This window comes from Excalfactoria chinensis, chromosome 7 (assembly GCF_039878825.1).
Source record: "Excalfactoria chinensis isolate bCotChi1 chromosome 7, bCotChi1.hap2, whole genome shotgun sequence".
NCBI classification, from domain to species: Eukaryota; Metazoa; Chordata; class Aves; order Galliformes; family Phasianidae; genus Excalfactoria; species Excalfactoria chinensis.
Window position 1 is genome coordinate 24,245,216 of NC_092831.1, and position 25,079 is coordinate 24,270,294.

The 25,079-nt window shown below is 44.7% G+C and overlaps 2 protein-coding genes across 2 annotated transcripts in view; one reads left to right on the top strand and one right to left on the bottom strand.

The window, feature by feature from the left end:
* Nucleotides 1-15,644: 15,644 nt before the first annotated feature.
* The window catches only part of ALS2 (alsin Rho guanine nucleotide exchange factor ALS2), a 78,692-nt gene continuing 69,257 nt past the window's right edge, over nucleotides 15,645-25,079 (top strand). Inside the window, exons 1-3 of the mRNA XM_072341741.1 lie at nucleotides 15,645-15,686; nucleotides 17,643-17,743; nucleotides 18,855-19,044. The gene's annotated coding sequence lies outside the window, so the exon portion shown is untranslated. The remainder of the gene's footprint in view (nucleotides 15,687-17,642; nucleotides 17,744-18,854; nucleotides 19,045-25,079) is intronic.
* CDK15 (cyclin dependent kinase 15) overlaps nucleotides 21,360-25,079 on the bottom strand; it is a 33,025-nt gene continuing 29,305 nt past the window's right edge. The window contains exon 13 of the mRNA XM_072341743.1: nucleotides 21,360-21,476. Within this exon, the coding sequence (XP_072197844.1) occupies nucleotides 21,367-21,476 (110 nt within the window). The 3' untranslated portion in view covers nucleotides 21,360-21,366. The remainder of the gene's footprint in view (nucleotides 21,477-25,079) is intronic.

Here is a 25,079-nt window from a genome sequence, read left to right on the forward strand (position 1 = left end):
GAGATCTGTTCAACAGAAAGAAAAAAACAAGATGGAAATGGAGATGGAGAATCATTATCCTCAGGTGTGCAGGCTAGACAGTGGCATAGTGGGCCAGGCTGGAGAGCTCAAGCAGAGACAGCAAGTGGGAAGCTGCTGGCCTGGGAGGTCTTCTGTCACTACTATGCCTCCTCCAGTTGCCCAGCTGGCTTCTTAAAGTGGTGTGTACCTTCATTTCTGCTGGTGAATGGATGAGACAGAAGTGCAGATTTTATGTACTGATCTAAAAGATCATAAATTTTATGTACTGATCTAAAAGAGTCCTTTCTGAGATCTCAGATAAGCTGTAACCAAGGAAGCATTCACCTCAGCCTTACTTAGGCTGTTCCGGGGTGCATGTTAAACAGACAACAGGAAATACATACAAGGTGATAAAAGGAAGAAAATCTCCATCTGGTGGAGGTGAATTATTGAAAACATTAATTTGTGTAGCCTCCACCTAGTAATGTCTCACATAATTGCTCCTAAAAATGAGTACATGAGAAAGTAGGCCACTTTAGAATAATGTCCTTAGAGATGGCCATTGGAAGTACCTGTTTGTGTCTTGGCTGGAGCAGGAGAACCGTGATCCTCCTGAGCTCAGGGACCTCTGCACAAGTCCTCTCAGCTGAGCTGGGCTTTGCTCCAGACCAGTGAGCCTGAGGATGACCCTGAGCAGTGTGCAGGGCCCAGGGTGCCCAGTTCAAAGCAAACTCTGGAGCAGGAAGAGAAGCCATCTACCTACCAGTCAAACAAGGCATGAAAGTCTTCTTAGCTGGGTTACGTGGGCTACCAGGAGACAGTAGAGACCTAACACAGCTTCCTGACTATGAAGGTCTGTGGTGGTGCACATCCTGCTTATCCTCGGTAAAGCAGGCACACAAAAATCCTCGTTAATCAATCACTTCATAAATCAAAGTTGGACATTGACCTGCAAACTAGTCGTCCCCTAATCATGGCAGGTGAAACAAACACACCAGAGGTGTGAGATAACAGAGATACTCATGATGAGAACGCTTGCAGAAGTGGTGCCCCTGAAGGAGGTGGGGAAGGCTTTGTGGCTCAAAAGTGAGGAGGAGAGATCAGCATGATAAAGGCTGGGAGCTGAAAAGACACAAAGGGAGCTAGGGAGCAAGAAGGGGAAGGCTGAGCAGGGCATGGGGTCAGCAGATGAAGTCCTGAAGTGACAGAAGATGTGACCCTTGTAATGAAGTGGGGGAAGGCAATCACAGGAGAGAGGTTTTGGTGAGCTAGAAAGTGGGGACAGGTGAGATTACATGGTAGATGGCAGTAGTAAAAGGACACGATGGTCATGCCTGTTCAGTTCATTCTGCCCACAGTCATTAGGTGAGAATCCAGCTTTGGCCACTCTCAAGAGTTACAAAGCAAAGAGGATGCCCTCAGACTTTTCTGACCGTGAGAAGTGTGCCTGGTTCCACGTGTTCTCTTTCTTTGTCAGACAGGATATCTGAGCAATTAGATGACTTTTGTTCTGTGACAGCTGGTGTGAGAAGGGAAAGGACTTAGGAATTTCTAGCCCTCACTGTCACTGTAGGCTGTCATTTTGTTTCTTTCCTGACTAAAAAGCAGCAGTGCTGGATGTGACTCACTGTCCACCCTTGCAAAGTGTGCCAATCTGACAAGTTCCCTTTTCACCTAGAGAGCTCTTATCCTTTTTTCCTGTCCTGACGCAGGGTACCCAACCACCACGCAGGGAGCAGAGCTCCCTGATGTGGCCCAGCCTTTAGGCATAGGGCTCCCAACCCCACAGCAATATTCCTCAAGTTACTGCATGGATGTGAGGGAGGTTAGTTGCATTTCTGGCTGTTCAGCTGCGCCACTTCACAGCTTCAGTTATGCCTGCACTGGGATTATTCCCATTTCATACAACTTTGGAGCTCAGAATCGGTGAGAGCTGAACAGATTTGATGAAAATTATCTTCAGAAGGCAAGAGGCACTCCAATATGTCAAAGAACAGACTGGGACTGTTGATGTATTTGGTGCCCTGTTTTCAAACTGCTGCCTGCTGGAAACATATCCATCTGTCTTTTGTTTTTAATTCCTCCAGAAGTATGAGCTAAGTACCTCCAGATTTACTTAGAAAGAAGGAAGCAACCACCGGTCAAGGGAAAATGTTAATGCAATTCAGGTCATCCTAACTTCAACACCTGATGTCTTTGATACCATTACTGAGAATACTAAAATTGGTGAAGCTCCATATACTGCATTTAGAGTCTCAGGAAGCTGTTCACTTTGATTGCTAATGGGGCTGATGCAGGAAAATCTCGAGAGTGTCAAGACAAAAGCTAAGAGTTTGTTGCTGTTGTTGTTACTATTATGATTGTCTAATGCATGCTGCCTTTACAAAAGTACCATTGAGAAATAACAATGGTTTTCCTCTGCAACTGCACAGCCCACAAGCATCTTGAATAACAAACGCAATCTATCGCAATCTATAGTCCTGATGTCCTGCCAGAAGGGAATACATGTATATATTGTAGGAAAAAAAAAACAAAACAGTTTCTGTTTATATTTTATTTTCTGGAAGCTCAGTGTTACTCAACGCTATTCTCCTGGAAAGGCAAGAATTTTAAAGGGCCAGGCCCGCGTATTTCTATTACCATTGATGGAAATTCGCACTGCTAATGGCTCCATGCTCCAGTCTGTTACTAGTATCTATGGGTGCATTGTGGCTTTCAATTAGTTGTTGTTTCGTTGCTCTTGTTTTCCAGTAAGCTTAGCTAAGGTGCGGTTTCTGTCCATTTGCTGATACTGCCGAAGAACTGAATGCTGTTGATTTGCCCATACATTCTAAATGATGTGCACACATTTTAACCAGATACCTGCTTCCCTCTGAATGTAGTATCTTACTATCTCAGATGGAGTCATTTGTGTCCTGTGGAATGCAGCATGTAAATCCAAGCAGCAGGAAGATGCATCAGGCCTCTTTTGATGCATCCTTGCCTTTTCCCATAGGTTTGATCTGTGCATCCCCTCTGAGGCCATCTGAACTCACTTACAGATGTGACGTTTTGCTACCAAAACAGTAATGCTAGCACTAGCTCTGTTAGATGTGGCAATACCAATATGACTCACATTGGCAAAAGCATGTTTTCTTCCAAGAAGGAAGGATTTGTCTAAATAAATGTGCTTTGTAGCAGTGCTCATGCAGGGAAGGAGGAAGGGATGGAGAGGGCAGAGATGTGTTGCTTTAGCTACCTGGCCTAGTAAAAGTAGCACCATTTTTGTGTGTAGACAAGAGCTGAGGAAATGTGCAGGCCCTAGTCTAGGGGACGGGACTTTAAAGCAGTCACTGAAGCCTAGTGTCAGTTTTCAAGGCTGAAGAATATTATTTTATTTAGGCTTCCAGACCAGCCTTGCTTCAGGAATGCACTTAGGTTGTTTTTAAAGCAAACACACAATCAATAGCCTGGTGTTCTGCTCTGCTGTTTCTTGCCAGAGCCCGAGGACCACACATGGGCTTTCCCTCCTCTCCGTCACACTGCCAGCCATGCTCCCAGTAGCAGTGGGCAGGTCTGGGGGATGAACGCAGAGAGCTTCCAAATGGCCAAACAGGCGTCGGACATCTGGGCAGTTTTTGCTGCAAAGTATTTTCCGTCAGGCTTCCCTCCAGGTACCGCTGTGAAAGGACCAACTCACACCGCCCCGTCACAAATGTTATTCAGCCTCTGGCTTCAGTGGGAGTTTTATCTGAGCAAAGCCCAGGCGGGAGCTGCCAGCTTACCTCACCATCAATAATATTCCTGGTGGGGCCGAACGCTGCGGTTTGCATCCTGTCCCCGACAAATACCAGCGCTGGGAGCAATGGGGCACTGTGCCTCCTGCTCATCGCTGCGGAGATGGGTCCCGGCGCGCACTCGTACGGACCCTTCCTAGGTGCAAGAAAAAGCCCATTTACACCCCTCCCTTGCCGGGCTGCGAACAAGGCCCTCAGTTATAGCAGCGGATTCTGAAAGCTCGGCTGGGACGGATCGCCTTGCGGCCGGTACTGACTGCGATCAGCCACCTCAGGACGTAAAAGAGCCCCCTGGCAGCTCTCCGCAGCACGCAGCCTCGGCACACACAACCCGGGATCTTGCGGTCTCTGCCCGGGGCTTGAAGGAGGCGCTGCGGGGCCCCGCCGGCCTCCAGCTGCAAACGGAAACCCGCATTAGCGGAGAGGAGAGAAACAGGCTGAAATTGGAAGTGACCATTCCATGTTTGATGTTATTCAGAGGAGCCTGTTCTTCATTTAGGACATTAACAGTTGTAACAGAAGCTGTAATATTTCAACAACAGCGGTGATTAGGAGCAAAGAGGCAGCTAATCTCCATCTAAAAAGAGCTAACTAGCCCGTCCTTTAGCCCCTACCGCACCGCCACATTTAAATACCATGAATATTCACCGCTTGGCACCCAGCTGGCAGCTGAGCTGTTTTGACACAAAAACCTTCAAACTCAAAGAGTTTTTAATCAGTCTGCAAGAGAGAGAAGAAGAAAGTGAGAGAAAGAAATAGGAACAGAGAAAATGAATCAATGAGTTCAACGGAGGAGGGGCGTAACCCGAATCCGGTTAACCCCTTCCCTCCTCTATGTCCACGAGTGCTCTCTGTAGCTGCACAATCTTCCCCAGAGCTTCAGGGATGGAGAAGGGGCACCCTATGCCCCTAGCACCCCCCGAGTGCCCCTTCCCCCGGCCCAGCCCATCCCACTAACCCTGTATGCTTGGGATTAAGCGCCCCATGCCGCTTTTGCTCATTTCCACGTGCAGGAAACATTTGAACTCTTAGGCTTGGTTGTGACTGGTTACCAGTCACTTTTATTGCAGGCAGTACAGTTTCACTCGCAGTATGGGATGCGCTTTAGTGCAGTCAATATTTGCCTGTGAGAGTGTTCATCTCAGAAGGATGGCTGGCAGTGCTATCCGCTGCCCTCTCTAATGTCCTTACTGGAGTCTTGGAGTTGCCTGCTGTCCATACAGCGCTTCTTGCTTCAGGTTTTGATGAAATCTTTGCAGCAGAATTAACCACACAGCTGCAAACACAGAGAATTTTGCTGTGTCCAAGAGGAAAGTGTCCTCCAGCACTTGTAAGGCCCGCGTTTCACCAGCAGTGTGGGTCTGGGCACTAACAGAGCACCCGGCAGCCTCCACTTCACCTGGGTTGGTTGTGGACACACAACGGCATCTCTGTCAAAGCAGCCTGAGCACACAGTGTGTAGTGTGTGCTACACTGTGCTGTTACGTCAGCTCTGGACTGGTTGTGGTAGGCAGCCTGTACCTGAGCTGGCAGGAAGAGTGAGCTGCCATAGGCGGGTGTACATGGCCTGCTGCAGTGCCCTGCCTTGTCAAACCGTTTGGTCTGAATTTTTAAGAGTATTCAGAATAACGTCTAGATTTTCTAAATGCGTTTTCTAAATGCACTCGGCGGAGCAGGCTCAGGCTGGATCTATGTTCCATGTCATAAGGCTGTGGCATTTTTTATATAATATGGGGAATCACTATGTTAGATTTATTTCATACTCAAACCTCAGCCTAAACGTTGAAGCTCTGTGGTCCAGACTGCATACCTCTACCACATGTGGCTAATCCATGTTTGCACCTCAGCTGGCTCTGTGTCCAGAGAACAGTGGGGCACCTCTCAAACCTGCTACTGCTGTGTGCTCCTACACGGAATGTTGTCTCACCTGTTACACTGAGGTGCACCTCAGAAACCACTGGCCTTGTCCCTCCCAAAGAAAAACACAGAGATATGAAGTATAGAGGCCAGGGACTGATTTGGGCAGATTGTGAATACTGAAGATACTGAAGAAGGGTCTAACCAAGGCAATACTGTTCAGACCCTCACAGACTGGCCTGTTCTTAGGGGTGAAAAAAGCAAGAAGGCAGTTGTGGGAATTGTAAGCAAATGAGGCAAACAGACAGCTGGCCTTGGAGGAGTGTACTACTGGCAGTGGAGAAAAAAAAAAAAAACAATAACAACAGGTAAATAAGAAGAATTGGGATGAGAGAGAAGCTTGAAAGCTGTGCGTCATGGTGTAATGCACAGGGTTCTGCAGTGGAAGGGTGTAGAGAGAACAATGTCATGGCAATGCTGTGTGAGTCAGATCTGAGCCGCTCTGATCTATCTGGGCTGGAGGTGGAGCATTTTGGATGTCAAGAAATGACCACAAGGAGAAATTAATGTAACCAAGATGGGAGATGAGAGTCTGAGAGCAGGTTTTTCCTGTGTGGGATCCCCAAATCTGGAGCTTGTGTAATATTAATTAGGAGTTACTGAAGCTGTGGTGACTTTTCCCAAATGGAGACTGGGACTTCTCTGAGAGGAAGAAGAAAAAATGATTTGGGTTCCACATTTCATTACTGCTCTCCGGATCCTCTGATGCTCTCCAGACTCGGATTCTCACCCAGCACTTTAAAATTTACAAGGATGAACACAATAGCCAAATGTACTTTGTAATCTATTCCCAGGCAGCAGCCAAAGTGGCTTTTGCATAGATTGGTACTTATACTCTATTCAAGTTGATAATTATTTTGAATGGAATACTCCCCATGAAGCGCGCCTGGAACAGCATCAAACCCTGCGAGCTGTGGGAGGCACATACATCAGCTGTACTCCAGGATGTATTCTGGAAAGGCTCACAGCTGGGTAGGAGGATCCATTTTCCTATATACTTAAATGAAAAAATAGTACACGCTTTTCTTCACTTTCTGCTTGCCAACATCTGGCCATTACTTACAGTGAATGTGCAGGGTTGCTATGAACTGTACCTAGGCATGCTTCCTTTGCCTGTGGAAAAAATGTGGGAATCTAATCTTCCAGTACAAAACCAAAGTGTTCCAGCTAATGTGTGTCTTTGAGACCCTGAGGACACATATTTGGAATGTTCTGAAGGAGGTGGATCGCATTATTCTTGACATTCACCTACAGAGTTTTCTGCTGCCTGTATTTACATGCAGTTACTGTGGTCTCTGTTGGTAGGGAAACCCAGGTGGAGCAGAAGCAGCACTGGGGGCACACTGCCCCATCCCAGCATGTTGGGAAGGGACCGTGGTGGTGGCGTGGGGGTGATTTGGGGGTGGGGGCTCAGATAGACATAGAACAGAAGCTGTGGCCATCTGTGGTCATTAAAATTCCATTACGCCTTTTGGTACCACAGTGGTGGGTGCTAAAGCTAACCCATGTACAGCAGGGCAGCCCAGGCTTGCCGTGTGTGTTCTTAGCCCACAGTGGAGCATGGGGTGCAGACCTGCACTGCCAGCCCGGAAGTTGGCGTTGCCAGAGCCAGGATGCGGCCATAAGGGTGTGTTCAACCCTGTGAACCCTACTGGTGCGGCATCCTGGCACTGAAAAACAACAGCAGCAGCACTTTATGTCCATCCAAGTTATCTTCCAGGGTCATTTATTTTCTGTCTTTCTCCTGCGGAAGAGGACGGAAATACAGCGTTGCTCTTTGCCTCTTCTTTGGCATACCCCATTTTCCCAGGAACTTGCTCAGCACCCCTCTGTAGAGCCCTCTGTTAGGAAGCTACTGCGTCTGCCCCCTGAGGGAAGAGCTTATGGCATCACAACAGCACCATCCCACCCTTACGTGCACCCCCCGATGCACACTGACCATTCCTGTCAATGGTGGCTGAATTTCATCTCTGCTGCTGCCTCCCAGGCAGCATGGGTTGCTCTGTGCTAAGCTCTGGCTTTACAGTGAATGGGTTAACACTGTAAAATGGTCTTTTTATGGAACCTCTTGGCAACACAGAAAACTTTCCCATTGCCAGGGTGTTCTTTTTATTCAACAATTTGTTCCCAGAAAACAACCCATTTAACCAGATTGTCTCTATTAAGGGGTTTCAGCTGCCTTTCTTTTGTGTATGTGTGTGTGTGTGTGTGCTTATTTGGTGTGCTGTACACTGCAAAGCGTTGTCCTACAATAGATTTGTCTGAGGGAACTGAAGTGTGTACTGCTGTGATTCTGCCTGCTGTGGGAGCTCCTTCAAAGCCAGATGTCACATTCAGAGAGTAATCTGTGTTTACAAACACATACAGCCACCAAACCAACATTCAGATCCTGTAGTGTTTCTTCTTTACCTGCCCACCTGCTCCGCATCCAGCCGGAGCAAGAGAATCAAGTTTGCAGAACTTGGACAGCCACATCTCTTTTATTCAGATGAGGGAAAAACCATTATTGTTTTCAGAGGGCTGAATTTAACTTCCCGACTGGGGCCTCTCATCTGTAAGTTCTCAGAGACAGAAAAACACCAACTGCTAGCAAGATAATCCAATTTCCTTCCCTCTCTCTCTGAGGAAGGCTGCCTACCCCCATGCCACGCTGGGTTTCAGTCTAGCGAGAACTCCTCCCGTCCACTCTACCCCCGGCAAGATCCATATCAAAGCTTGAGCCCCCCAGGGTTCATTAGAAGGCATTTATTTCTGCATATTCCCGGGGGCGGAGGAGCCAGATAACTTTATTCACAATGCAAATAGGCTGCCCTTACTTTCAACCCTTCCTTCAAACTGGGAGACATTAAAAAAACATGAGTTCTTCTAAAATAATAAATACATTAATTCTGGGTGTTATATTGCCGATGCCTGCAGAAAAGTGCCCTGGCACCGTTTGACAGGAAAGCCAAGGAAATTTGTTAGCTCTGCTCTTGCCCTTGCTCCCTGAAATACTGTTAAAAGTTCAGTCGAGTGGGCTGAACCTGAATCAGAGCACTTGGCTCATTTAAGAGTGATTGTTAGCCAGGAGTTTTGCACAACAGAACTGAGATGCTTCAAGGGATGAGGGAAAGTCAACCCAATTCTCTCTGCAAATCTGAAGTGCTGGTCTGTGATTTACTAATGGGGAGCAGTGAGTTGTTAAGCTCATCACAATGCAGCATCCTGCTCCCCCGGTCCAGAGGGAGCCAGCTATTAATAAATCAGAACCCAGCACTAAGCTACAGGGATAAAAGGATCTACATTAATATGAAAATATTAATATCTGGAAGAGCAGATTATCATCTAAATGGGTTAGAATGAGGTAGTGCCATTGTTTAGAAGAAATGGCTTGCTTCAAATCTCATTAGAGCTGTAGTTAGACTGGCAGTGAAGGATACATTCAGACTCCTGAAAGTGCTTTGGATGCTTGGCAAATGCAGCGACTGTGCTGAGGATTTACACATTTGCCTGAGGCTCACCTGTCCTCCTCAGTGCCAGCAGCAGAGACTGTGGGCACCACTGGAGGAAGGGCTGAGAGTGTTTCTTGTTGTCAGGTGCTCAAAGCACCACACTCCTCCCTGCACGGGCATTGCCCACAAAGACACCAGCTATGGGTTTCTCTGACCCACAGTCCTTCCACCTTCATCCAGAGCCATGGGAGAGGTGGGCAGCATGTGGATGATGAGGCCATGTTCCCCCTCCCTTGCTGGTGAAAACTGAAGGGAACTCCATCTATCCAAGCTTGCTGTGCAGGGAAGGGGCAGAACAAGTGGGGCTGCATTCAGAGGATGTTTTCACCTGGCATGGGCCTCAGGAAATCCCTTTCGGGTCACCTGCTCCCCAGCTTCCCAAGGCACCATCTGCTTACAGCATGCTGCCCTCCAGGCCGAGTGTTCTCCCCAGGTGGTACCAATTGGAGCAGAACCTTCCCCTCCCACTGGCTGTGCTGCACCCCAGCACAGGCAGGCAGCTCTCTGAGGACATTTTGGGGCTCGTGGCCTGCCTGCATTCATTCCTCGCACCCAAGCAGTGATGGTCCCTTCTCTGCAGTCTGGGCTGCTGCTTTTTCTGGGGTCTCAGCTTGCCTTGACGCCCAGCCCCACAGCAATCTCCTTGTTCTGCCTGCAGGAGCTTCAGACACGGCCCTGAGCATGGGGCCTCGCCACTGCCCTCAGGCTTGCCTCCTGGCTCTTTCTGCATAGAATCTGCAGTGGGAACAGCATCTCTGCTTACAGGCCTCTTGCAAACCGTGTGCTTTCAGCTGAACAAAATCTTCCAAGACTGTGTCCAGCTGAATGGCTTTTGAGGTGGTTTTGTGTACAGCAGGCAGTTGGGTGAGAAGTCCTCTGCAGCACTGAGAGCAGTGTGGTGTAGTTTGTCTCATGGCATTTCAATGCTTGCAGAATGCAGGCTCATGCTGCTTACCCATGGCTCACCAACATCCACACAGGCACTACTCAGAGACAGATGGAACAGCATTGCATTTCTCTCACAAGGATTGTTCCCAGATTCATTAGGGGGAGAGCTGGCCTTGGGAGTACTGCCGCATGGCACTGAACTCAATCACTCTTTTCAGTAGCCATAGAATCTCTTCATCCTCTCAATTTTAATTCCAGTCAAAATGTAAAATAGCCTCAGATTTCATTAGTAGGGAAGGTTCCACCAAAAAAAAAAAAAGAGAATAAAAATGAAACAACAGCTCCCAGTGAAAGGGCTGCAATCAAAGTTAGACCACGCTGCTCAAAGCTGTTATTTTCCTTTTGCACCTGTGGTTACCAAACAACGAAACTTTCCAGCACATCCTTCAGGAAATTGCCCAGTCAGGCCGTCTTTCCAGCTCTCACTTGCTTACATACAGATGCAGGAAGACCCATATATTGTAAACAAATGGCGGCCCAGCTGCCTAGGGAAGTGTGTGATGTTTAATCTACACAAGACATGAAGAACCTTTCATAACGCATGGTTTTGATTTTCAAAAATATTGAGACTGTTCTCTGCATTAATGATGGATTGGATTAAACGTGCCCCATTTCCTAGGTAATGCCCCTCCGGAGTTCCACTGGGACCTCAGCGGATCTGGCATTTAAACTGAAGAAATCCCTGTTTAGACTGTGTGAGTCCCCAGAGAGGCCGCAGATCTGCATTGCAGCTGCGAAATGCGGCGTCTTCTCTGTCGCTTATCAGAGATCTGTTCTTCTCCTGGGAAAATTCATCCCAAAGGGTTCAGCCCTTGCCAAATTTTCAGCTGGATTTTGTTTATTTTAAATTTCTTTTTAAATGTCTGAAACCATCAAAATAATAATAATAAAAATATAATAAGAAAACAACAAAAAGACTATATCTAACTTGAGTGAATCCCTCTCTTTATATATATATATATATACATATATGCATTAATTCCTTCAGCCTGCCAGCTTGTATTCCAGCACTTAGTTTAAAATGGATTTAAATGACTGAAATTCCGAAAGAACGGAGTTTAATTTAAAAGTATTTCAATGTTTTCCTTCTCTCCTGTGATATCGCACTGTCACCTCACTGATTTTCCATGGTGGCTGATTCTTCTGAATTTTAAAATGATTCATATCAAGGGCTCAGTCATGTGCAAGATGCTGCTTTTCTGACCCCAGTGCCACTCTGCAGTGCCAGAAAGGCAGTACCCAAGGGCAGGGACCTGAGGTCAAGCTGCCCACCACAGCGCTGCCTTGTCTCCTCCTATCATCTTTTCACAGAGCTTTTCCCCACATCTTCCTTCTTCATATCTATACTGATATATCATGCAGAATATCTAGGTTGGCATGGGGCCAGATATCGTGGGTCCAGAACAACTTCTTTTTTCCCCAAGGTTTTTGCTGTGCTGCAAGGCAGAATTTTAATATGATGCTACATGATCCCTGGGGGCTGTGTCAGGCTACAAACACAGCTTCATCTCCCTCAGCTTCAGGGGTTCTTTGAGCAAGTGGGAGGGTTGCACTCTATAAATAGAGTGTACCAAGCCATGCTTCATTTTATGGAAAGGGGTGGTACAAAACACACAGCTACAGTCTATTCAGGGAATTTGTTAGAACCTCGGGGACCAGCCCTGCTTACTTCATAGACGTCTGTTTGTTGGAAATATCAGTTTAACTGACAATTTTCTCAGCCTCAGTATCTTAAAAGTACAGGCACTACAGATGAGAACAACACTGCAGACTTTTCCAGTCCTCATGTAGGGTTGTTCTCCTCATTACCGAGGTGTAGTCCGTATTTGCTCTCACAGACATCTCCAGCATGTGAAACACTTACTTGGTCATTGGCAATTATAACAAAGCCCAGAAATGGTAACCTCAGAAGAACATGCTCCTCAAGGACCCTTGATTCCTCTGGATAAGGCTGATTTTCCAGTATTTCTCAGCAACAAATATGCCTGCCCTGGAAACAGCTTCACAGTGTGAGTGAACTCTCTTTGCTTTGGAGAGAGCTAGTAGTTACATATCTGTATGTCTCATACCGTTGTCAAGAATGGTGGTAACATATAACTGTCCTGTGGAATGTATCTGGAAAATCCCAAATTTCTGCCTGTTTCTCATGGCTATCCAGGCAGTATTGTATTAATTGAGAACAGTGAATGAGAGCAACCCTCCAACATAAAGTGGATTCTATGTTTGTATCCCAGCTATTGCAGACTGCACACTGGCTGTTGTCTTTGAACAACTTTGTGACCCACCCTATTAGTCTGGAAGAGACACTGTGGTATTAATAGAGGGCAAACAATCCCCCTGTCAGCAAATATCCCCCTAAGCAGTAAATATAGTAGAAGAGTTATACTTGTCCTAGCAGATGTTGCTTGTTAATATGATCTCAAATTCAGAGGTTATTGCATTTGACGTGTTTCTGGGACTACTTGGGGAACATGGCTGTGATGGAGTAAAAGACTGGAATGTGATTTAGCTTTTAAAGATCAGCCTTTGTAACAGTTCATATCTCTAAAAGATGTACTTCATTGTAAGACCATCAGGGCCAGTGTTGTGCTCTGATATGGCAGCATCGCTGTACTTTAAGTCCTAAGGGCGGTGCTGCATTCAGAAGCTGGATGCAGCTGATGTTCGAGTTGTCGTAAGGCACTGTTTGAGGCCAGCTGCTGCAGAGCTGGGCAACAGGAGCAAAGTGAAATGCAAGACTGGATCCTGGCTCAGAGTCCCCATTCTTCTGCTGCTACAAGTCTTACTAGGAATGAATGGAACCGCTTTGGTTTTCTTCCAGACTGGTTGTACTTTGCCTCATTATAAACTTCTACATGTCCTGTCCTCTCCCTGTGCTATCTCCCAGTCTCCTTCAAGGGCAACACTGGAATGCAAGAGAGGTGCTTTTGTTGAGAGTTGTTCTGAGACGAGAGGACAGGCAAGAATTAACCTTCCTCCTGTCTGGTGTTTCAAACAGCTTCCGCCTGCAGGGAGGGGATGTGTTGAGAATGTGTGAGAGAAAACACTGAAATGGGAGAAAGCGCACAGAAAAGGAGAAAAAAAAAAGTACAGCGAGGAAGCTAGAGACAAACTTCAAGTTGTGGATTATTTCTCACCCAGGCTCTAATTAGGAAGCCTCTTATGGAACTGTGAAGCTGTCAGGCTGCCAAATGTCAGTGTGTTTATCAGAGATCAGGCGAGTCTCCTGTCTGCAGCACTTACAGTTTGGTGCCATGATCCTCTGGGTTCCTTCCGCCTGTGTGAGTCACACTCAGCACTGGCTCCTTTTGGGGTGTGCAGGCAGAGCAGAGAGCTTTTCCTTTTCCCTTAGGAAGCCAAAAATGAACCCTTTCCTGAGACCTGGCTTCTTCATCTGATTCAGTGTGGAGAGGGTTAATCATACGGTTTGGAGCAGCTTCAGCATTATGTGCCATAGTGACTCAGATTCCCAGGGAAATCCCCCGCTTATCTGATGGAGCCTGTTAGTCTGCTAATTGAATAAGCTCCTATTAAAAGCGCTATGTTTTTTAATGACTGCTAACAAAGGGCCAGATTCGGATCTGATCTTTTTGCTTGGGATCATTTTTGCTGATTATCCCACCCTGCCTAAGCTCGGGGATCAGGCTCCACAGACCTGAGGCCCAGAGCTGCGCACAGTGTAGAGCTGGAAGCAGAGCACCAGCTCAGGATGGGACAAGTGAGATGGCAATAGGTCATCAAGCCTTCTGCTTTAATGAGGCAAATCTTCCTGACAGGTAATGTGCAGGAAGCTCTTAATGGGGAGCTTCACATAGAGGGAGAACACACCTGTGGGACTCTGCGGCACAGCCCTCAGAGGGAAGCGTTGGTTGGGAGACTACCAAGGCTCCACGTAACGTAATTGCTGCAAATACATAATTTGTGATCCAAGCCATGCTCTGAGTAATTAACTTTCCCAGTGTTGAAATCAGGTTGATTTGTTGATTCTGCATTTGAGATGTTGTCTTTGTCTGCATAGGAAAAATGCTTTGTATGCCTCTGCATATGCACATTCAAACCTTAATTTAAATTAAAATTATGTGCATTATATCCATATCTCCTGTTCTTTGTGAGAATGACTTTGAGGAGATGTTTGTCTAATAGGAAACAAAATTGAAGTGGTTAACCTGTGAAGTGCACGTAGCTGGGTTCCAGCTGCTTGGGAAGAAGAGTGCAATCTGCACTTCGCCTGCAGCTGGGCCTGGCCAGCCCCAGGGCTGCTGACATCATCCTGGGACCGCATTTCCCTTCCTCATCTCACCTGAAACCTCCACTGATTTCCCTGAGCTTGCGTGACATCAGACAGAAACGTTTTCTAATAGAAGGGGATTTTATTATTTTTGCTTGCCCGTGGAGGGTGAGATCTGGCCACCTTCACCACCACGTGTCCCCACACCTGCTCACTGCATCCTGTTTCCTTTTCTCCTCTGAAAGTTTTTATTAAATGCAGGAGCTTCTTTTAGAAGGTCCCACGTATTCATGCTGACGCAGTGCCGCTGCTTCAGAAGTTTCAGAAGCAATCCATAAATGATGGTTTTTTTTTTTCCACACAATAACAACAGGGAAGTGTCAGAAATCTCAGGCTGCTGTTATCAGAGTCTAAAAAACATTTTTCAGGCTCTTCTCTATTCCCCGCTCCCGAGCTGTCAGACGCAGTGACACGGCTCCATCACTCTGCCACTCGCAGGCCCAACAAACAGAAAATGATTTCCAACTGGCAAACACGCTGTTTACTTTCCAGAAAAATTGCACTTTCCGATCTGACAGCTGATCAAGGGATCTCCTGCTGCTGTCAGCATGAAGGAGTGTTTAAACACAGGGATGGAAGTTTAAACATTTTCTCATTATCACAGAATAAAAAAAAAAAAAAAAGAAAAAGAAAATTAAAAAATAATAAAAAAAGAAAAGCATTGAGACTCTCCGACCACCTGCTGTGAAAGTAATGAAGCGCTGTCACATGACCAACCGGCGAGGACTTTTATCTCTGCCCCAATATCATTACCGAAGTGACACCTGTCACATGACCCACATCAGGGCTTTCATCTCTGCTCCCCAAATGCAATTCAGGGTTTGTGCGGGAGATTTTCTTGGTGCTTATTTTTCCCCTTTAAAGAGCATTGCCCACTTGTGCCTCTACAGACAGGCTTCTCCCAGTGTTAAAGCCTTCTGTTTTTTTCCTGGGGATATGTAGTTTGGCCAACAGACCTGCTCTGACCTGAAGGAAAATGGAATCTTGGCCTAGGAGTGAAGTTATTGCATTTAGTTCAGGATGTTTTTAAAGCAAATATTTAAGTCTGCTGTTAAGCTCTCTTTACAGAAAAGATGATGTTCTCTGAATTAGAGGATTTCTCCAAAATCTCACATTTGTTTTCAATTTTTTATTAGGTGGTGAGAAGAAGCAGCTTGATGACCCTCAAGAACAAAAATCTCCATTTACTTGCACTTATAAACTCTTACCTGCTTTACCAAGACATCCTGCATCTGCCAAGAAAAGTTTGTTCTGGGAAAAGGAAAGGTCAGTCTTTACCACTGTCTGGGATTTTTTGTGAGGTCTTCACCAGCAGACATGAAGATTTGAGACAAGCACACATATATCATAGCAGTACTGAGCACTAACTCACCAGCAACTGTTAAGTCATTACCTCAGAACAGAACGTGAAATATCCAGATGTGTCAAGGGGTGACCAGCTACATCCCAACTGGATGTGGGCAGGTTGGAGATAAGATTCAGAGCTTCGTGGCCTTTCATTGCCACTCCTTTCCCACTCCACGTTCAGCCATGCATGAGCCATAGTATGTGTTGGACTCCTTTGTAATCTGATTCAGTTCACTAAAGCAATGAAAAACTAACCTAGCAAAAGAGTGAATCATTCTCCACCACTTTAGTAAGTTAAGTAAGTCAGCTCCTCTAGGGCTTAGGAAAGCATCAAAGAGCAAAAGAGAAAGACTGTGGCAGTACAAGAAGGTAGAGAAATGGGGAATAATGACCACATTTTGATTGGCACTAACTTGGTCCGTGGATCCAGGCGTGTTTTTTGTTCACTCTTCCTGACTTGTTACAACACAGCATCTATTTTCTCCGAGAGCTGTTGTGCCTGAGATTGAGCAGGCCAGGGGATGGAGAATCTGCTGAAATGAATGCTCTTGATATAAACAGTATCTGCTAGTGTGTGAGGCGGGTGGTTCTGGGGCGATCATCTCTCTGGTCTGATGTATTTAAGGCACCGGGCCTCAGATGTTGGGTTAATGAACAGATGAAGAGTGCTGGGTTGCAGCATCTCCTTCTGCCAGGGTCTCCCTGGCTTTCCTGCCCTCCAGATACAAAGGTATCAGGCATTATTTGGCCTTTTTGCAATTTAGCATAAGAGCTTTGTCCACAATGGGAGTAGCTGCAAGGTGAAAACACAGCCATTCTAGACACTATGAGGAAAAGTGCGCCAGTTCCCATCATTAGATCATTTGCTGCCCTTGCAAAACAAAAATGTTTCATTTAACATATACTGAACTGTTATTCTTCCAATTTGAAGTAGATATCCAGCCATAACTATGACAGGTATTAATTATATAGGTGTTGCATCTTCACTGCTTTTCTCTGCCATCCCCAACAGAGCAAAAGGAATGTAGAACTTCCTGCCCCAATGTGGGCATCATTTATAGACTCTCTGAACATGCATGTTACAGTGCAATGTAACTCAGAATTGGAGAGCTATTTCTTAACCAACACAGATTCACTTTTAAAAGACATCTTTATTTGTAGCATTTTTAGAAGTTTTTGTGCTTAAGAACTGTTGCTTTGCTTTGAAAGAGATTCCAGTTGCTCTGCTCTCAACAAATAAACCTGCGTGTGGGAAGCTGACGCAGAGATATGTGCCCAAGTAGAACTCTACAGGCTCCAGTTGGATTTTGTTTATACTGCTGTGAGGTCACTGTAATATTAATTGCAAAACAAATAAAATGCATAAAGTCCTGATATTGACACAAAATTCTCTTCAGTGTTGCAAAGTGAGGTCAGGCATCCGTACTCACTTTGAGTGCTTGGTGTTTGGTAGATCTGGATCCACACATTTCAGAGTTGAAAGAATTTTTGGAACATAGCTGGCTTTTTTATCGAGGCACAGAATATGACTTTTTTCTCTGCAATTATGTATACAGCGAAGGCGAAGGGGAACATAAACAGCTGTGCTGCTGTCTACTTATATCTGCAGTGCTTAGTCAGCACTCAGTGGAACTGTAGCTCGTTTAACCCATAATGACCTCTTCCATCTCTTTCTGTGGCTGCCACCCACTTCTCCAGTGCCTTGTCATTCCTTCATAAGGGTTTAGTCTTAACACCTCAATGCCCTGCATAATTCTTGATCAGAAAAGTTGCCCCAGTACTGACAGTGCACTACTCAGATGAATAAGAAATATTCAAGAAAGTCTGCATGCCTACACCACAATCATTTGTCTTTGATTTTTCTTTTTCTCCCAGATCTGTTGTGAGATTACACTGAGGCACCTGATTTCTAAGGACCCAGAAATAAGAGAAGGTATCCCAGATAACTGAGACAAACACCCTAATACATGAACACGGTGAGTTCTGTTTCTGATTCTTCCAATACAGATTATATGAGGAATTTCACAGTAACTGTAGCTGGGAAAGAGCTCCTGCTCATTTCCCCATGTATCTTGATCAGAACTCACCTCAAATTAGTTTTCCTTCTCATAGCCTGTCAGCAGCCCTTGAGATCAAGGAGATTAAAACACCCTGGTAACTCATTAATTAGCCAGGACTCTGCAACAGCTGGACCAAAAATGTTCTGTGTTTGGCTTCATCTTAATTCTTCGCTGTCTCCCCTCTGCTCTCCAGCACCTGCACACACTTGGGACCCCCAAATTCATCTCTAAGCAGCCAGTCTGCAAGACATGTGTGTAACGCTCTGCTGGTGTGGAACCAGTATGCTGGTAATCCTGTTAGCAATGGCAGAAGCTCCCTCTAGGAAATTATAACAAATAGTCTTAAACAATTCCTTTTGTTGACAACTTTATCCAAGAAGCCATCTTCCCTGGAGACTTCACTCAACTTTTGACTAATCCCCTCCTTCCCTCAGGAGTTCTTTTGTTGAAGTAGATTGTAGGCAAACCCAAAGAATGACAGGTTTCTGTAAGCCTTGGATCAGCCTCTACATTCTTTCAATTGTCAGTCCCCATCTGTCCTGTTTGTACAACGATCTTCTGGTCCAGGGATCTCTCTATTAAGTGACACATGACTGCGTTTATTCTGCAAGTCCAGTGTCCAGACTATGTGGTTACATCTTTGTTGCCAAGTCAATCTTTCTGACGCTGCTTTTGGAAAAACAACAGGCAGGGCATCTGTATGCTTCTGTTCTGCTGAAAGGTGATCTTAAAAAATAAGCCACCCTGGACCAGACTCTGCCCTTGTTTTACACCGGCAAAGATTTTGCTTCATTTCATCAATATGAACATTTATTTCAAAGGTCTTTGTTGTGATGGGGTATAGAATCTGCTCCTGTTGCAGAGGAATTCTGTTAGCATAAAAATACAGGGCCTAAGTTCTGAATCAAAAGGACAAACAAATCCTAATGCCAAATATTCTGCAGGGCTGGTGACTTCAGTTACTTTCCTTTCTTTTTGCATGAGAAAGCAAGCAGATTGCAACAATCCGTATGTTTCTTCTCAGCAGATAGAAGGAAAAAGGTGGAACAGAGTAGAAGATAGATGATGTATTGGCATGGAGCGTATATCACCCTGGTATAGATGCCTGGCACTATCCTGTCCCTTCCTGAAACCAGATGGAGAACAAGGAGGAAACTGTGATGCTGTTTTGTCTCTTGCTGTGTGGCTCAGGGAGCACGGATTCACGACTGAGCCTGGTATGTTTAGTTGTTTAGTTTTCTCTATTTTTATAACTTAACTCAGGCTAGCCAGTGAAAGAAGACTGGCCAGTTTCATTATGTTCCCAGGAAATTCCATTCTCTCATGCAGCAGCATGAGGCTGTTGAGCCTTAGATGCCTATCTACCTCTGATTAGATTTGATAAAGCACACAGAACCCCTGCTTTCCATTGGTAGCCTATTAAAATGACAAAAAAATTACCATTTCATTCTTAACCTTGCTTGCATGTCTAAATCCAGATGCCTTTTTCTTTTTTAAAAAAGAAAAGTTTAATAATCTGAAAAACATCACTTACAGAATGTCTTCTTGTAGCTAACAGCTCAAAAAAACTTGAGCTGACATTTAAGTTTGTTTAATTCGTTCTGTAAGCTGCTTAAAAAAGGGGACATTATCACTTTGAAGACAGGTTAATATTAAAAACAAAAAAACAACAACAAAACCCCCAAACAAACAAACAAAATCAAACAAAATCACTAAAGAGCGTCTCCTACTTTTTTCATAGTTTCACTATTTTAAATCTTGTGTTTGTGAAGTGTCATCAAAATCAGGTTAAATTGGCCAAAGCTAAGTCAGTAAACACTGAAGCATGCATGCCCTCCTCAAGTGAGTTGTCCAAGAAGCCTTACTGGAACTGACAGCCATGTTTATGGCAGGATTAGTTCTTCTCTGATGACACAGAGGGAACGGCTGCCCTGCCTGCCCTCAGCCAAGCAGGTGAGCAGGAAATGAATTCAGGCTGCCTCCAAAATCCAAAATCCAGTCTGGCCATAAGGCTGGCTATGTTGGCTCCTTCTCAAAAGGCTGTCCTGTCTGCTGTTGTCCACACGACGAGGACAGGTGGGGTTGAGCATGGTTATAAGACCAGGCATTGGGTGCTGGGACCTGACCTCACAGCAGTAAACACCATCTACATGCATTTAGAAACACAGGAGTATAGCTGACTTTTGTCCTGTTATCACATCCAGGCTGCAGACAGTGAGTCAAATTAATTTGGTCTCAATGCCAGCTTCCACGTCTGCCCTGCAAGCACAGACTCAGCTGGTGACACTAACTGAACACTTGCTGCTAGCAAATGCACAAAATAAACAAAGAGTCAGGGTATTTTCCTGTAATTTATTTCATTAACGGTGATTTTAAGTGATCTTCTGTTAATAGAGGTTTTCTGTAACAAAAAGGAGACAAATGTTGGTGCTGGAACAACATCCTGGGTGTCCAAGCTTTCTTTTTTTGCCTGAGCTGTTGTTCTGAGTGAACAGGAATTACCTTGGGTGCATATGAAATATATAATAGAGTTAATGTATATGAATAAAAGAACTTTTTTTTTTTAATATTTTTTATTATAACATAAGAAGAAGTGGGCAACAAAAGCATAACGTTCTAAAGTGATTCATACTAAGGTACAGATAAATTAAAATCATGGATGATTACAAACTGGAGGGATTTTTCCTAGCTGGCACATGCATAGGAAGCCCATTTTATCACAAAATTAGGCACATTGATTTTTTGTTAGTCCAACATTACGCTTATACAGTGATACAGATGAAATCAAAGTATAACTTGCAGCAGAGGAACCAAATCACATCAGAAATACCCAAATGTGGCTTCAAGCCACAGCGTTGCATAGAGTTCTGAGGGAAAAAAGACTCCAATGACAAACTCCAGTTTGCTGATCAGTGCCTCGCTGTGGCAGGATGTTATGACACAGGATGAACCCAAGGATGCTATGACACAGGATGAACCCGAGAAATGTGGAGCTATGGCTTCATCACTCCAATTGAAGAATACACATTGCCATAGCATCCATTGCGACACTGCTCTTTTCCCCCCTGGGGAGAGCTCTTTGTCATTTCTGGTACTTCAGTGAGCAAATTCCATTGTGTGTTAAATCATAACAAGTAGGCTATAAAATGTGAATTCAATAGACATAGACAAAGGCAAACAAAGCAATTTGGTCAGTTTAAGCAATGTGGAAATGAAACCATATTTTGACTGGGGAGGCATCAGAGGAAAGGGCACTGGTCTGAGATTCGGGAATATGACAAAACAAACCCGGACCTCCCACGATACCTCTGTGCATTGTGCACTGGGGGCCATTAGCTTGCTGACCTCTTCTCTCTGAATGTGAGAAGATTTCCCATTTTGTCCTCAGCCTGGGATGTGGTGGTCCAGCTGTGGGTATTGGTTCTGTTTTCCAACCGCCTTCAATGCATAAAAGAATCTGTATGCTAAAGGATGATGGCAGCGGCTTTCGTAGTGGCAACCACATATTTACCAATGAAGTAGCCAGTCATTTCTGCTTTCTACCAAAACTTGCTTGAACTTTCTGAGAGATGTCCTTTATGATAAGAAGTAAACAGGTCACAGATTTCAGGTTGCAGTCTCGCTGCTGGAACTGTGAGCACTGATTGTTCTGTGGGAAAAAAAAAAAACACCACCAACAAAAAACAGGTTAAGGAGAAAGCTGCAAAACGGTCCTTTTCCTACATTGAGCTACCTTCCTAATAATCTCCTGCAACATTACCCACAGTATAAACTAATTCAGGATCCTATTTTCCACATCTCCTTTCCTCCTGATTTTTTTTTTGGAAAAGGATTTCTTTAATCTAGGCTCCCTTCTCTAGAAATCTCATCTATGCTTTCTTTTCTTTTTTCTTTTCCTTGGAGCATCCAGTGAAATATTACTTGGTAGAACAGTGGTGGGAATGCAATCCACTAATCAAAAGGATTCAAATGGATCTACGTGCTGCCAAGCTCTCTCCTACCCACCCAGCAGAGGAGGAAAAAAAAAAAGAAAAAGAAAAAAGAGATAGAGCAAAGGCAGGGAGCTTCTCTCCTTCAGCAATCTCACAAATGCAAAACCTTCCACTCCAGTGACTCCTCATTAACTTACCAAATCTGACAGTCTAATTATCGTAGCTGCTTCACGCTTAGAATAAATAAATACTAAAGTGGGTGTTTAAAGAAGTTGAGCAGTGAAATTCAGTCATCTAGACAGTCAATAGAGAGTGAGTTTATTTTAAATTTTTATATTCTTATGTATTTATATCATTTTAGGAAAGATAATGAGATAGTTGTCTTTCAGGCTAATTGAGTTCCTAGGCTCATGGCTGCTTGCTGTCACAATCTCAAACTTAGCTTTAACTTTTGTGCCTTAGAAATCTGATCGCTGCATCCCCATTTGCTCTTTTCTGCTGATAACTGGCTGAAGGCAGAAGTGCACCTGAAGATGGGAAATAAGTACACAGAACTTCCAGTCTGCATGTCTTTCACAAAAAAACAACTAAATCTTCTCAGATTTGTATCAAGAGCACTAAGAGGAAAGTAGAAATTAAAGAAACCTTAGATATAGCTTTGCAATTAGACAAATAACAGAAAAATGTCTGCCAACCTCTGATACAATAGTGTCTGCCTCTGTGAAGGGTATTAGCAGTGCTCCCTCCCAGAGCAGTTCATCACCACAAACAATAGGACCTTTGTAGAGATTCTCTGGCTAAAGATCAATGGGAGTCAGAGCATTTGATCCATGTCTGTAGGACTTTGTTTCCCCAAGTCATGTGGGCCAGACTTGGTGCCAGTTATCCTTTTGCAAGAGCATGAGCTGAGGAGTGAGCAAAGGAAACCCTCCTTCTTGTCCTCTCTGTCGCCCTGTGCTCCTGAACCTGCAAGCACTATGGCTGCTCCAGGACAATGCCCAGGGAAGAGCTTAAGCAGGAAAGTATGCTTGGGGCTCGTGTCCTTGGCATGCTGCTGCCTGGAAACATCTGTAAGGTTGTAGTGTCTCTTTCTGAGGATGGTGACAAAACGACATAGTATAAAACCTCAGAGTCCTGCCAGTATTTTCACAAGCCACTACTGTGGAGATCAGGCCACAAGAGCTGAGGGATGTTTTGCTTGAGTTAAGTGAAGATTGGCTTTATCAGCTCACAGAAAAAGACTGCTTCTGGTTCAGAAGTGACAGTTGAGTTGCTACTCAACACCAGTTTTGGTTTATTCCCTTATAGACATGCTATAAACCAGATTCATACACCTGGTGGAAATGTCAATTTCTAGGTGTATGTATCTGATTTTCAGTGAAGGATGTCCATTTTCTGTATACAGAGGTGGCAAAGTGCACAAGCCAAAAAATGTGAGTGAGTGTAAAAACCTTTCAGCTATGTAGAACACAGGGAAAGCAGCCAACCCAAACAAGCTGTCTGTGAAAGCCAGCTCTTCTTTATATATGCCCTGTGTTAACAGCTACCAGAGTTAGCTGATCCCAATGGAAATGGGATTTTTGGTAGGCAGTGCTTGCAGCCTTAACGTCCCCATTGCCTAAACTTGCTTTGTGCAAGCTTAGATACAACAAACATTAGAATAATAGTTCTCTGTAAAAATCAATATTTGTCTCTGAAGGCATAAATATGGGGAAGTTTTAGGACTAACAGGAAAGTGTTACCATCACCTGGCACACTGATCTTGAATTGCTCTGGGGAGCCCGCCTGTACCCAAAAGGAGCAAGCCTAGTTTGATCAGCAGCTTCATGGCTAGAGCTCTTCTCACAATGCATTTTGTTGGCAACCCACTGGTGCTAACTCCAAATTCCACTGTTCACCCTCCCTGCCTACCAGCCTGCTTTAGAGCATTTGTGGCCAAACCAGATGGAAATAAACCAAGTTTATGATTCAGCATACTAAACTGCAATTGTTATTGTGTCTGATCTGACAGCAGAGTAAAATACCTTCTCAGAAAGCCTTCTGCACTTCAGGACTGAAACTGGGTTGAGAGCACAGATCATGCTTTCTTGATTCAAGAATCTCATCTCTCTTCCAGGAGTGATTAATTGGACAGAAAACATTCTGCTTTAGCAGGTGGCAAAGGTTAGGCTGAAGTTTTATCAGAGGTGCTGTAGTACAGGGCTATACTGCACAGATAATTGTCTCAGGATTGGCTTAGGCCAGAAAAAGGACAGTAAATGCTCTCAGGGGACAGCGTCTTCTCTTGCAGCATGAGTTACTCATTTTTTTCCTAGCACTTTGCATCCAAATGAGCATAAGCAGCAGCAACTTGTTCCCCACTCTGTGAGCTGACCAAGAAGCAAAGAGCCCCCTGCTCCCCTCCCCATTCCCAGGGCAGCAGCCAGGGTCTGGCCGTTCGCATTCTCCTCAGTAATGAGAAAGATGCTATTCGGAGGGGTTCTTTGAAACTCTGATTTCTCCAATTATTTTTTCCCAGGAACTGACCTTTGAAAAATATCCTCTGGCTTCCAGCTTGTCATAGCAACTCATAAAAAGGACAGTTACGTCTACAATTACTTCATAATAATAGAAAATAATTTCTTATGGGAACATTATTTTTTTCTAATGTTGTTTCCTGCTTACTCTCACACACCTTGGATCAACCTCCTCCTCCTCTCACCTTTCATCTCCAACTCATTCTTTGCCCTTCTGCTTTAACTTTCTCCTTCAGAGGATGAGAACTAATAGCCAGCATCCTTCAGAACAAAGTAGGAACAGAATATATTTAAAACCTGCACTGTTATCATAGCAACCAGAATTTTAAAATGATACAGTTAAATTCTGAAATAGTGTGATACTAAAATGACACAAGAGAACAAGTGTCTTATGGCAATAGGGATGGCTACGTGGGAAATCATTCAGAATTGCCTAATTTTTACAGGCTTAATGAGTCACTCATGAATATGGTCTTGCATGACCGTACTGCGCTGGTTTCTGCCCTGTGCACTTCGATTCTGCCCTCAGTACATTGGTTGCCTAGTTATTGCCATGCAGTCGCCTGTCCAAAAGGTATTTCTTGCTGCAATATGGAGGATAATAAATATGGGATTGTGTAGAAACCCAGGTGAAATGAATCTCTGGAAATGTGTCTGAGAGACTGACACATTATGCCAATCTGTTCTCTCATTCCTTCTATTTCTCCTCACTCTCTTCCTTACTCTCACACTGTCTGTCTCTGTACCTGTTTTTTTCCACACTCTCTCTCTCTCGTGGCACTGACACTTTCATCTTCTCCCTTG